Consider the following 15,164-nt stretch of genomic DNA (forward strand, 5'->3'; position numbering starts at 1 on the left):
GGTTATTTGAAAATTATAATATAGTGTATTAATTTCAAAACTTCTAGAATGAATCTATGTAATTTAAATCTGTGTTGTTATCATCAGCAATCATGAAAAGGGAGTTTCTTAGCTTTTGAATGCATGAAATTTTACTGTATTTCATCTGATTTCATGTTTTTCTGCTGCTTTAATATAGATTGTTAATTATTTTGTAATGTTTTTTATTTCATATTCATTACGGTAGCAAATAAATTCAGTGATGCAATTTATGAGAAGTACTATGTTTATTTATGATCTTATATCTAATTTTAAGAGAATAGTGTTTTGGGACAGATGAAATTCACTGACATGAGCTGCTTTCTAAGATTTCTCTGCTTTTTAAGATTTGAGTAGTTTTTGATCCTAGCTATAAAATTCATGTCAGTCACTTGGAATTTCATAGTATTTCCTTTGCATTGTAACATGTTATTTCAGGATTTATTTTAGCTGCATGAGAGAATGCTATGTAAAAAGAATGGCATACTGATAAATCTGTATGTGTTAGTGTTTACATTGGAAGATCTGAGGTTGGATTGTCCTGAGTCCTTGAGAGAGCAACAAAAGATACGTTCTGCAGTGACCACATTTTAGCCAGCCTGAACTCTTTTAGCTGAGTAAGATAGAAAGGGATTCCTTTGTTTTTTCCACTGTGAAAGTCATGGCGTGTGAGAAAGGCGTGTGATTTGTTTTATAAAAAAGCCCGTCCCAAATACATTGCTTTCCGAGAACCTTTGTGTGTTACTACGATTGCATTCATATTGGGAAATATCTTAAATTATTATTATTTCATAATATTTCCAGAGTAGCAAGTTTCAGGACTTTTTAGTACAACATCAAAATACTTGTCTTTTGGTGGTTTTGCGCTTATCGAAGTGCTTCTCATTTTCCTAATATTTTAATTTTCTTTTCCAGGCGAAAGGTTGAAATCATGCATACTCACAGTCTTTTTACACTTCTTGGAGAAAGGTTGATGCTGCATACAAATACAGTGACCGTTACAACATATAACACACTTTATGAGGTACAAATTACTACACAGAGATTGTCACCACAATTGTAAAAATTATGACTTAATCATATTGTTGTCACCCTATGCTTTGCATGTCCTGATTCTCAAGACTTCTGAGAAAATCTTAGATAGAAATTTTAAGAAAGGATTTTTTGGATCAGAATGCCATGCTTTGAGTGTTTTTATTAGCAATGTGATAATTTTTACATAGTCTCTATAAAATTTTCCACTTGTAGCATTACAAAGGGTGATGGAAGAGATCCTGCTATTTACGATGTTCATCACTTTCCACAAAAGAAAAAAAAAGTTACTGCAGACCTCCTGGAGCAGTTTGTTTCCATTGCAATGGAAAGTGCTGGAGCCAGAGATGCCTTTCTTTTTCCTTTTTTTCTTTTTTTTCTTTTTTTCCTTTTTTTTTTTCTTTTTTTTTTCTCTTTTTTTTTTTTCTATTTCGTGCCATTCCGTTCAAGTTTACAGATTTTTGAAAAGTGCTGGTTTTCTTTTTTAACTAGTAATGCTGATAGTATACCAAAATGATAAGTGAACACAGCACACAGCCACTTTTATGTGACATATACTGCTTGAGGCGAGTGAATATGACCTTGAAGCATTCAAATGTTCTACCAGACTCTTGTAGAAATGTCAATTTTGATGATGAGCACTTCCATTAAAGCAAAATATAGTGAACATCAAGTTGATTGCAGCCTGTGTCCTCATGCCTGCAAGTGCATAAAGATCATATCCAGTCTTCAATTATTTTTTTAAATGGTGGCTTATAACTTAATAATTTGCAATTTCTAAGGATTGCATGCACTAGAAAGATTTTATTTTTTTTTTTTTTTTTTTTTTTTAATCACGAATAGGTATAATGGCTAGATACTCATGACTGGTTCTAGAAAAGACATGAAGACTAAAGGAGTGCTTGGTATCTAGGGTTCTGAGTCTGGGTGATGTAGAAAATGTTCTTCTATGATTGTAAAAACCTAAACATCGTCTATTTGCCAACAACTTACTCAAATATCAAGTTCTGGTTTATTGCACATATCTAAGCTCACCCTGTGTGGTTTGACCACTTGGATCTTACAGTCTAGATGTCCCTGCATTCAGATTTCTGAGAGCTTCTGTGATTAGTGTTCTCAGAAAAAACATAACTCAGTGACAAAATTAAAGTCCTCATGGAGTCCACCATCCACAGACATTTACATCTGAAAAATAGCCAGAGGAGGAGAAAAAGGAATCAAATGCCATATGTACAAAGATTTGATGAGGAACTGATGCAGATGTTTTCCATGTTCTCTCATAAAAACCAAAGGGATATTTGCATTCTGTTTTAAATACCAATATCTAAAGACCCATTCAAAGATACTGTGTTTACAACTGACATTAGTTTGGTCATTGATTAATGAGTGAGCTAAAGTTCTGCTTTAAAATGAATATGAATTACTAGTGAAATATTTCTATTTTGAAATCCGTGTCCTTGAATATACTTGCTGAGAATCCTATATTAATATCATTAAATTTTTAGCTTGTTCTTAAAAATAAAGTTGCATACATAGAATCGGTAACAGGTATCCCAGTGTGAAAGGTTTGTAGTGTTGCCTCAATACAGATTAGTTAGTTTTTCGGATACAATTCATGAAGCAGGACAATGATCTGTCTTGCTTATTATGTGAAGCCCCGGGATTATTCCTATGGAATGCTGTCTGTGACTGTTCCTCCTTCCTAGATTGAGAAAACCAAACCCACTTTTAACAATTAGTGGGTTTGGTTATGGATGGAATGTATGAGAATAACTTTTGATGTACAGTGCTCATGAAATAATTTTTTATCTGTGAATGTATAACACTATGAGGAATATGAACAAAATATCTTTTAATCACCATTCTTGTGTATTTAGTCAGCTAAATAAAAGTTGTTTAGTGAGCCACTGTATAACCGTGAAAAACTTGATGCTTGCATAGAATAATTGCTCATTTTCATTCTTCAGGAATAAAAGTATTTTACCAAAATGTTTTATGTGAAGTTCCAGTGTGGTCATGGTAAATGTTCTTAACAAATCTAAAACTGAACAAACAAATGCCATAAGATTTAATTTAAAAAGTTAAAAGGAAGTTAATATTCTGTTCTAGATTTTGACAGAACAAGTATGCACTCAAGTTGTTCATAAACCGCATCCAGAGCCAGATTCTACAGTGAAAATTCAAAATCCAAGTAAGGACAATATATTATGTTTGTATGATAAATTTCTTGCTTAGAGGTTGTGGGGGTTTTTGAAAGAATATGGATGAGGAGGTGAGAACAGTTCATTAGTGTATCTCAAGTACAGACGGTTTTCAGTTACTGCTTACATTAGTTGCTGTCAGCAACTTTTTTTTAATTTTAATATTGTTAAAATGTGTTATGTAACTAATTTGTTCTTTCAAAGTGATTCTTAAGGTGGTGGCAACACTGTTAAAAAACTCCACGCCAAGTGCAGAGCTGATGGAAGTTCGACGTTTGTTCTTATCTGATATGATAAAACTCTTTAGTAATAGCCGTGAAAACAGAAGGTATGTCACTACAAATATTATTTTCTCCTCTTTGATTGGTGGGTAATAGCAGTCTGTTATACTCTGTGTAGAGTTTTATACTATATATTAAATGGAATATATAAAAAATAAATTGAATAAGTTTGTGGTAACTTTTCTTAGTTCGGAACTAATATTAGGTTCTTCTGTTTAGAATATACTTTAAGTTTTTATTCATCCTGTAGTGTTTTTAAATTGCTCCCTACCATTGGACTGATATTCAGAGGAAATGTTCCTTGCATTTTAACCATCATAGTGTTAAAATAAAGAAGTTTTGTTTGGATATATTTTGACCTAATTATTTCACTTTAGATGTTTACTTCAGTGTTCAGTGTGGCAGGACTGGATGTTTTCTCTGGGATATATTAACCCTAAGAACTCTGAAGAGCAGAAGATCACAGAGATGGTTTACAACATTTTCCGTATTCTCTTGTATCATGCAATAAAGTATGAATGGGGAGGCTGGAGAGTGTGGGTGGATACTCTTTCTATAGCTCATTCCAAGGTAAGAAATGGCTTGTGGATATTTTTTTTTAATACCGGTAGCTCCCTCACAGAGACTCGCTAAATAGTAAAATAAGTTGTAAAGTGATTTAGTGCCATCTGGTGGCTATCCCCATACATGTCAAAGTGGCATTTTTTTGTCATCGTAGTTCCTTTGCGTTGAAACTATTTATAAGCTTTATGTGATATGTTCTTAAGATTCTTGTTAGTTTTTGTCCACATATATTCATCCACATAATCTGTTCTTTTCTTTTTAAGGTCACATATGAGGCTCACAAGGAGTATCTAGCAAAAATGTATGAAGAGTATCAAAGGCAAGAGGAAGAAAACATAAAAAAGGGGAAGAAGGGGAACGTGAGCACCATCTCAGGTCTTTCCTCTCAGACAACAGGAGCAAAAGGTGGCATGGAAATTCGAGAGATAGAAGACCTTTCACAAAGTCAAAGTCCGGAAAGTGAAACAGATTACCCTGTCAGTACAGATACCAGGGACTTGCTCATGGCTACAAAGGTGTCAGATGATGTGCTTGGAAGTGCTGAGCGACCAGGGGGAGGAGTGCATGTGGAAGTTCATGACCTTTTAGTTGATATAAAAGCTGAAAAGGTAGAAGCTACTGAAGTAAAACTTGATGATATGGATTTATCACCAGAGACACTGGTAACTGGAGAAAATGGTGCACTTGTAGAAGTCGAATCTCTTCTAGATAATGTGTATAGTGCTGCTGTTGAAAAGCTCCAAAACAATGTTCATGGAAGTGTTGGTATTATTAAGAAGAATGAGGAAAAAGATAATGGTCCATTAATAACTCTGGCTGATGAGAAAGATGAACATTCTACTAACAGTACCTCATTCCTCTTTGATAAAATACCTAGTCAAGAGGAGAAACTTCTACCTGAACTTTCAAGTAATCACATTTCTATTCCAAATGTGCAAGAGGCACAGATGCATCTTGGTGTAAATGATGATTTGGGATTGCTTGCACATATGACGGGTAATGTAGATATAACATGTGCTTCAAGTATAATAGAGGACAAGGAGTTCAAGATTCACACAACTTCAGATGGAATGAGTAGCATTTCTGAGAGAGAGTTGGCTTCATCATCTAAAGGATTAGAATATGCTGAAATGACTGCAACAACTCTTGAGACAGAGTCTTCTGGTAGCAAAACTGTACCTAGTGTTGATGCAGGAAGTATAATATCAGATACAGAAAGATCTGATGATGGTAAGGAAGCAGGAAAGGAGATACGGAAGATACAGACAACTACCACAACCCAGGTAAGTTTCAAGTGCTGTAGCTGTGTGTGTGTCTAATGTAATCACTGTTCATTGCTGCTGGAAAAATTAATAGTATGAGATCTGAGAGATGTTTGAAGTATATTTCTTTAATTATATGAAACGTGTCCATCCTTCAAGCCTATTTGCTTTGAAAGTGCCATAATGTGTAAGGATTGTGAAGTCTTTCATGTTTATATAGAAAATATGTATTGCAATTGAGGATGCTTTATTTTAAAAACAACTTAGCTAAGAAAATCATCCATTTTCCTTAGTTCTTCTGGGCAGTTTAACAGATATTCTTAGAATTCTGCTTTAGACTTTCTTGTTAATATATCTCAAGATGAGAAATACCTGTATTTTACTATGAAAAACACACTGAAGTGTTTTTTACTCTTGTTGTACCTTTCTCAGAGTGTAGTCTTACAGCACTTTAGTACACGGACTTTCTTCAAGAACAACAATGCTGGTATAAATAACCTCCATAATTGATCCTAACACAAGAAAAGAAATAGTTTAGGGATAATAGAATTAAAACTACAACTTGATTTCCAGACCAGAGATGATTAATAAAAGAGGAAGTATCTACTTTCTTCTTGGAAATCCTTTCTTGTCTAGATCTCCTTCTGAAAAATTCTGAGAAATTAGTGGTTTTGTGAGAGCCATAGCATTCTGAAAGTGGGAAATCCACGGTGGAAGTCTACTCTTTGAAAGAATTTGTACTCTGTATACACAGCGAAATATAGGATCATTTTGAACTTTTAAAGCACAGGATTAATTTCCTCACTGGCACTTTTCAGAGACTGTACTACGTAACCAAAGATTGCTTTTAAGGGTGCTATCAGGTGTAAGAATTGACTACCTTCAAGATTTTACTAGCTGACTATATGTCCAATACATGCACCACTATTTATCTTCTGTGATTTAAAGTCAAGCAGACTTCCTGAAACAGTGGAAGAATAGCCAAACAAAAATGGCAAAAATTGCTCTTCCCAGTACTGTGTACCAAATCATCAGAAGAAAGAGTTTCAGAGATACTCGGGTATGTTCAAAGTGCATGTCATCTGATGAAAGAACACAGATCAGCCTGCCTGCTTTGTTCTTCAGGGAGACAACACTTTCAGAAAAACTCTAGTGAAAGGGCATTTTAATTTGTTTAAAGAATTGTGTTGATTTCCAAAACAGATACTTTACCTTTAAAAAAAAAAATGGTTACTTGGGCCAGTGAGTTCTGACGTACCGAAAGAACACTGTCTTCTAAGTCTCTCTTCAGTGGTAATAACCTCTGTTTTGAAGAGAAAAGCAGATGGAGCTCTTGCATTCGCTGGACAGGTATTATAAGAAAAATTTGCGGTTCTCTTGTAAGGATTTTTTCAAAACTGTGAAAATCCTCATAACATCAGTGACAGATTATCAAGCATTGTGTAGAGATTCTTATATTTAAAGAACAAGCCCTGAAAGGTCTTCATAGGAACAGTATATCTATTACTATCAGTTCCCAAACACCTTATTTTAAGTCTTAAAATCAAGACTGTTAATGTCATGGAAAGTGATAAATGGAGTGAATGGAGGACAGCAAGAAAAAGAAGCAGTCTGCTTTTATTTTGAAATATAGATTTTTGTTTAAAGAGTAAGACAAGTGAAGCGCTAGTATTCATTTGCTATGTATGTATATGCACTCATAAAGACAGTGAATTTGTAAGATAAATCTTTAGTGAAAAAGATAATCTGACTTTGTACTAGCTACTGTAGAAAATCCTGTTTGTGTGACTTTGTGACTCTTCTGTTCTTTGACCTCTTTTCTTGATGAATTTCAGCCTATAGCAGTTGAATTACAAAAACGTAAATTCCTCATGTCTGTAATTATTTGTTAGGATTAAAATGATACATAAATCTTAATGAGCTTTTATCAGATCATTGTAAGATAGGAGAAACAAAATGTTTTCCAAATGTTTTCCTCTTAGCTACTCACAAAATATCATTTGGATCTGCAGATTACCTGCAAATTGTGTACTCTTGAAGAGTCTGACTCTACAAGCTTGATTCTCTATATACTACTTAAATTAGAGTTGTTTCCCACTAAAATCAATGATAAACCTCAATGAATTGATTTAAATCTCTAGCCATTAATATCTCTTTTAAAGAATTTTCTTAAAACAGATCTACAATCAGCTCCTCACCTGATCAGTAAGAAGTAAGCTGTCTTTTGTTCAAATGGACTGAAAGGAAGCAACAAATTGCACAAGAAAGTAGAGATGGGAACTCCTGCTTACTTCTAAGAAGAGCTAATGCCTTTATCAGTAGTAAATCAAAAATTGAAGAATATAAAATTAACTTTTTCTTATCATCTCAACCAGGAAAGACTGAAAATAGAATTGAAAGCACTATGCAGAAGATTCATGCAATAGATTCAAATATTATATAAGTCTAAGAAGAAAAGAAAATAATCTTTTAAAGATAATTTAAGAAAAACATAGGGAATTAAAGTGACAGTAATAATTTTGATCCCGTTAGGTGAAACTGAATGAAGGAAACCTGCTGTGCTGTCAAAATGCTGGCTAAAAAAGATCAAAATCAGACTAAAGATCTAAGAAGCTTTCCTGCTCAACTCCAATGCCATGCCCATTTTTACATTGCTAGTACAAATATTTTGTCTTTTTTCTTCTAAATGTCCAGATCAGGAAATGAATATGTGAGCAAAGCAAGTATATTTTCTCTTCTGTCAGTTTCAAGCTAATATAAAGTAATTATTTATTTAATAGATATTTCCATCAATTTTTATTAAGGTTAACCTCATTTAAACAGAGAATATTTAACTATGGACAGCTTACAGTTCACAGGGTATTTTGAAATACCCAAAGAGGAGATTAGAAAATAATTTCAAGGATCAGACTGTATTTCTTCTTTTCAGAGATGTTACATATTATAAGTAATTATGTTGTTATGAATATTTGCCTCAAATCCTTCACTGTATTCTCCGTCATATCCTCCATGGGTATCTTTTACTTCTATCTTTAATCACCATGTGGAAACAGTCATGACTACATAGATATTGAAAGGGAATGAAATTCACATCCACCACCAGTTGGGAGAATCTAAAGAATGTCCTGAGGATCCATAAAGCTGTTAACCAATTAACAAATTGTAACAAAACTGGCAAAATGAGATTTGGGAGACTAGACTTGGTTCTCTGATGATCCTGCTAAATAGACCAGATAAATAAATTGGGTTTGGAAAATGAGGGGCTTTCTAAAACTACACTGATTCCTTGAAGCCATCACTGTGTAGTTTGTCCATGTTTTGAGTCAAATATTCAAAGAAAATTTTGTTATCAGCGTAAAAGAATAGTTGTTTCCTATAAACAAAGTCTCTGTCTCTGCTGACCTTGTACATGCTGTATTTGGTCATTCCTGTAATACTTCAGGTGAAGAACCTGAGTATAAAACATTAGTGAATGGCCAAAAGGAAGGCCAGCTGTAGCCCTTCAGTGCTGATTGATTTGAATTGGAACAGCTCCTTTACTGAAGGACACTGCCTGCCTTGGAATATCAAAATCTCCTGTAGTTTGTGCTCGAGTCCAGTTTTAGCCCATCCTTTTTCAAATCCTTGATCCATTGAAAAACACATTACAGAAAGTTAACATGATTTTTAACTTTTTGTTGATGTAGGCAGTACAGGGCCGATCTGTCACCCAGCAAGACCGGGATTTACGTGTTGACTTGGGATTTCGAGGAATGCCAATGACAGAAGAGCAGCGACGACAGTTTAGTCCAGGTCCACGCACAACTATGTTTCGTATTCCAGAGTTTAAATGGTCTCCCATGCACCAGCGACTCCTGACAGACTTGCTTTTTGCACTAGAAACAGATGTACATGTTTGGAGAAGGTAGGTGGTTGTTTCTTCTTTAACTCCTGATGTGTATTTGCATCAACAAGGAACAATTAGATCTGTTGTAGAGGGGGTGTTATTGGGTTAGTGGGAAGGGAAAGAATTGGTGTTAGCTGAAGTGCCCTTCTGTATCTTGCATATTCTCTTTTCACCCCTTCCCAGCCTGTAACAGCTCTATTTCACAGGTAACAATTTAAGTTTTCTTGAGGTATTGTGTAACTCATGCATACCAAACTAAACTGACCTGCTCTTTCGGCTTATGTGTAGCGTTAGCATTTGCTACTTCTGTTTCAGACATGAGGAAGACTTGTCTGTCTGGTAATGGCCTTTTCTTCAGCTGATCAATTAAAAGAGAGCTTCTCTACCTGCAAACCTTATAAATAAAACCTCTTGCCTGTAAAATTTTCTAAGGAATCGCTCTTTCTAGTTGACAAATTTTTTTTGCATGCCAGCTCCTGGTTGTGGTTTAGTCTTGGTGGTTATATTGTATTTTATGACAGCAATGTGATTTCCTAGGATTTTTGTACACTTTAAGGGAGGTACTCAATAACTTATTGTTATCAGACCTCTTAGGTATAATAGATGCTATTTAATCTAATTTCCAGGACAGGATAGTTCATTTTCAGAAAACATGAACATAGTTATATCCAAGGACCAATTTGTATTCCATTTAATTTCCTGTTTCATAGACCAGATTTTGCCTTTATGTCAAAGAAACATTAACAGTTTCGTTGCAAAGAATAAATTTATCTAAACTTTTATTTTAACTGTTTCTTTTTAATCCATCCTTTCTTCTGTTCTTGCAGTCACTCCACAAAGTCTGTGATGGACTTTGTCAATAGCAATGAAAATATTATTTTTGTACACAACACAATACACCTCATTTCCCAGATGGTAGACAATATTATTATTGCTTGTGGAGGAATTTTACCATTGCTGTCAGCAGCCACATCCCCAACTGTAAGTACAATATTTCCACCTAGTGGTCATACTAGGAATTGTTGTTAATAATACAAACCACTATTTGCAGCTGACTTTTCTTCTTTAGGGACTCCTGTCCTCTCTCTGCTAATTCCTTCAAAAAAATTTAAATTTATAATTGAAACTGTTAAGCTTTGATATACACAGTGTGTATTATATTTTGTATTTGAAATGCTAACCTTATTAGAGAAGCAGTACTAAGAATAATGTTCTCAGTATTCAATATTTCATTTGAAAGAGAAGACCATTAGGATCATGGTTACGAATCATGATTACTGTAACAAAATTGCATGCTTTATAATGGCTAGTCATTGGTATTCATAAATCTGTTTTGCATGCACCATTTGTGTGTCATCCCCTCACGATTGTTTACTTCTTCCTTCAGTAGGTCCTGACCTTTGTTTCCTTTTTTTTTTCCTTTCAATCTTGTATTGTAAAAGGCTGATATTTTTGTCCACTCTGATTTTCTTAGTAAGTTGTAAGTTCTTAGATGATCACAGCTCAGGCAGGCAGAGTAGCATAATAGATTGCTGCATGAAAAAGGGAGAAATATTTTCTAAATATTGCATTATTGTCAATAGTAATTACAATATTTGAATGTGATGCCTCGTCTGTGCATATAATATCTGTAACTATATCTTTCATACTAAATGTTTTATCTTGAGTATCCTGTAAGCACCTGCGGTTAATATTGGTCTTTGAAAGGGAAGAAAATGAGACCCAGAAGGGACAAAGAGGCTCCTCTGAAGTAATGTGGCTAGGAGAAACTGGAGGCTACAAATGTCGTTTGGCAGTAGAAGCTCAGTTCCTTGTTCTAGCCATTCAGCAACTGGGATTGCTTTGCCTCTACTATTGCTCCTAGTTAGCTAGCAAAAAAACCTACCTGTTTTGCACGATTTTAATTGGAAGGTATGAATGTATGGACTAGCAATTGGCTAAACATTAATGTGACTTTCAACCAGGCAATTAATGGTAAAATGCTGAGTCTTTACTATTTTCATTGTGTTAACTGGGAAAATATTTGCTATAACAGAAGTGCAAGACTTACAGGAAATACTTTAGTTGTTCGTAGTCACAACAATGACATCAAGGTTGCTGAATAAAAGATTTTGCAATTGATCGTCGTGAATATTGACAGGTATGAGAGAGTGCACACCAAGCCGTCTTGAGATGCAGGCTTTTAATAAAAGGACATTGGGAGATATTTTTCAAAACAAACCTTTTAGGCAGGATTTGTAAATGAAGATGTTTTATTTGCCATCTTTTCTATAAAAATATAAACCAGGCAAACCATTAATTAGGCTGCAATTCCATTGAATGATCTTTGTGGTTTTTAGCTGTTATCCTAGTTTATGACACTGCAGAGCCTTTCTATAGAATAATAATTTTGCTGTTCACCATTTCCTTCTATTTATTCTGGATAATAAATATATATGTGTGTGTATAGATATATAGCTGATACAGCTTTATAAATTACACATCCATTTGTTAAAACATTGTGTGTTGGTACTGCCTTGCTATAATAGCAGTGATTTGCCTGCATTGGTACAAAAGACTACATTTGCAAATGTGTGTATTATGCACACATAATTTCTCCACCACATGGGGACTGTGTGTATTACTTAAATGCTAAATTTTGCCATCTGTTTAGGATAATAAAATAAAAATAGATTGTGAAATAAACTAATTCACTAAAAGATCAGTAGCTGGCTTCAAACTGAGTTAATCCTACTCTGTGAAATTAAAAAAAAAAAAGGAGTACTTTTGTCCCATATTTACAGGGAGGGTGGGGAGAAATAATTGAAAAAAATAACAAATTATCTTCACCTGGAAATAGCCATTATCCTCTACATCATGATTTCATAATCATTTGTACCTGGCAAACAGCTTAGTCCCTCCCATTCAGCTCGTTCCTGTTCTGTCATTGTACCATCCATAAACATAAGCAGGAAGGTGGATTTATTCGTCACTGTGACAGACACAAAGAGCCCAGCACATCCTTCCTCCTTCTTAGAGAAGGTGCTCTCCCTCAATATTGTTCTGGATCACAGTTATGAAAAGACCGTATGCCTTGGTGGGCATCAGACCACTTCTGAACATCTATCATATGATGAATTAAGAGTTTCATACTGATTCTCAGACTTCTAATACTTTTGCATCCTTGAACTGCTGTGGAGAAAGTGGGTGGACTGCTGGTTAGGAATGTGTTTCTTCTCAACCTTGAAAGGGCAAGTAGTCCTGTGCTTTCAATCGGTTACAAAAGACTCTGTCTCACTTTTCACCTTCCAAGAGCTGCTAATTGGAAGAGAGAGGAGGTCTGAAATTGGAATATTTACATGACGTGTCCACTGCATAAAAACACGTACGGCAGGCCTTCTGGTGACGCTTTCTCTTTTTTTTTTGAGTAACTCTCAAGGAAGGAAAGAGCCAATATGCTTTCTCCCTCACTGATTCGAAGAATCACAGAATAGTTAAGGCTGGAATGGGACCTCTGGAGGTCACCTGGTCCAAACCCCTCTGCTCAAGCAGGGCCACCTAGACCCGGTGGCCCAGGACTGTGCCCAGATGGCTTTTGAGTATGTCTGAAGATGGAGACTCCACAACCTCCCTGGGCAACCTGTGCCAGTGCTCGGTCACCCTCACAGTGAAAATGTGTTTCTTGATTTTCAGTTGGAACCTGCTGTGTTGTAGTTAATTACAATAATGGATGGGTTTTCCACAAGATGTACAGTCCAAATTTTGTGTCGTATCTCACAAATCCCTCCCAACCTCAACCATTCTATGATTCTGTGTGATTTTATGATTTTGTCATTTAAACTGAGCATGGTATTAGAAGTCCGGTCAAGCAATACTGCACCACTCTTACAAAAGCAAGCTGTTCACATGTTACATAAGCTGCCTGACTGGGTCAGCCCAAGATCCTGGCTGGCTTAGCATTCTGCCTCCGACAGTGACTTGTTTGCAGCTTACATCAAAATACAGAAGTCTGAGCAAGCATATTGATTGCTCTAATGATACTTCATTTCAGCATTTAGGATTTTAACAGCCAGAGAGGGTGTCCGGCCTGACATGTTTAATAACTACTGAGGAATTTATCCTTCTAGACTTTATCTAATCTTTTTTGAAGCTACTTGCGCTTTTAGACTCCGTAATACCCTATGGCATTGAGTCTGACAGAGTAATTTGAAGCACTTCTTGTCTTTATTTTTTTAAGCCTGCTTAAATTTGTGAAGTCACTATATTCCTTACTGTTTATGCTATGAAAGGAGTAGTTAATCACATCTTTATTCATTTCCATATTTATGATTTTGTAGGCTTGAGTCATATCTCATGGTGTCCCCATTTGAACCATAGAGTCTTCATCTTCTTTAGTCTATCTGTCTTTGGAAGCCTCTGATCCTCCATATCTCTATTCTGTGGAGTTTTTCAGGGGTGTCAAAACCTTCACATCTTGTAGATCCTGTAGAATACATATATTCAGTTTGTCAACAAATTTGAGCTCATTTTATTTTATTCCTTTTTCATTTTCATGAATGGTGACTCTCTATATTCCCACTGAGGGCCTTTGGGCCCATATTGAAATGTTATGGTAGTACTTCTTACTTGTTTCCTCCTAGTGTGTTGTATTTGTGGCATAGGACACATATTTACATCTACTTCTAAAAATTAATTTACTTTTTGGTCTGGAATAATGAAATATGGGAGCAATAAGGCTCTAGAACATACAGTTAAGATCATTACACCCTTTCACTTTGGGATGATAAAACAGGATGGAATTCAGGAAGAGATTAGGGTAAATTTAAGTATCCATTTGAGGTACTTGCGTATGGACTAGATTTGTAACCAACGGAGATATACTCAATAGAAGCAAATGATTCAGCTGCCTCTAGTGCAGACATCTAGTGGCTGGTCAGCCAGACCCTTGTAGGGTTCATCAACTGCAGTGATTGAGCTGAATCCGGTGTCTTTTTACAAGGTAGCTTACTTGTTTTCTAACAGAGAAGATGACAGACAGAAACAAACACAGTTCCTTTATCAATCTCACAGTCCTACCTATCCACACTTTCTTGGCTTCAATGTGTCGGTGTGAGTTCAAGCAAGGCCTCATCCTGGGCTGCTCATTCTTAAGCAGTCCTAAATTTCTGTTACAAAACTCTCTTCTTAACAGTCTGCTATAGAGTTAGTTGTTGTTACATATCTTCCATTGCCTCTAATTTTTTTAAAGGCATTTCACCTATTTCTCATTAGTAGAATAGATGCTGAGTATTGGGTGCTTGAATTAATTAAAGCTGTATGCAGGAAAGAACCAAGAGATAAATTTAGAAAAATTACTTTCAGAACATTGGAGGAATTGCAGTTGTGTTTTTCTTTTCTTTTGTGCAACAGATTCTTTATTGTGTTCCCTCCCTTGCCGAAAAAGCAGTACTGTCACAGTTTCTTTAAAAAGAAGGGTGTTTGGAGAATTTCCCATTCCGAAAAGACTTTTTCCTTTGCATAGTTAGGATTTGGAGTGAAATGGCAATTCTTCTGGGCTGGGTGGAAGATTACTCCAAGGTCCCTTGTCTGCTGTAGAACAGGCAATCTTAATTATGGAATTTCCTCACTAAATTTCATCAATAAATTCTTGTAATAGAAATCAACCTTTTGCTTTGCTTTTTTTAATCTAGACTAGAATGATCTGAATAGTCCTGTGAACAGGAGCCTTTAAATCTGAATAGAAAAAAGAAAAGAAAAAAATGCATTTTCTGTGAAAACAAACCACTCACAAATCTGTGAGTGACTCAAGAGTACAGTGAAGGTTATATGTTTGTATGGAATACGAGGGAAGGTTTACTGTAATTCACAGTAATCTATTTCCACATGTTATAATATTTCCCTTGATTTCAATTCCGTACCACCTCCATCTCAGGGTCTGTAC

At 35.3% G+C, this 15,164-nt stretch overlaps 1 protein-coding gene across 6 annotated transcripts in view; it reads left to right on the forward strand.

Moving 5' to 3' along the window:
• Positions 1-15,164, forward strand: part of NBEA (neurobeachin) — a 510,952-nt gene that overhangs the window by 168,578 nt on the left and 327,210 nt on the right. For all 6 annotated transcript variants that reach the window (XM_086481881.1, XM_086481883.1, XM_086481885.1 and 3 more), the window contains exons 18-24: positions 934-1,042; positions 3,160-3,241; positions 3,456-3,579; positions 3,910-4,102; positions 4,360-5,379; positions 9,045-9,262; positions 10,072-10,225. In XM_086481881.1, coding sequence (XP_086338007.1) covers positions 934-1,042; positions 3,160-3,241; positions 3,456-3,579; positions 3,910-4,102; positions 4,360-5,379; positions 9,045-9,262; positions 10,072-10,225 — 1,900 coding nt within the window. The remainder of the gene's footprint in view (positions 1-933; positions 1,043-3,159; positions 3,242-3,455; positions 3,580-3,909; positions 4,103-4,359; positions 5,380-9,044; positions 9,263-10,071; positions 10,226-15,164) is intronic.

Source organism: Leptosomus discolor, chromosome 1 (assembly GCF_034619465.1).
Source record: "Leptosomus discolor isolate bLepDis1 chromosome 1, bLepDis1.hap2, whole genome shotgun sequence".
NCBI lineage: Eukaryota > Metazoa > Chordata > Aves > Leptosomiformes > Leptosomidae > Leptosomus > Leptosomus discolor.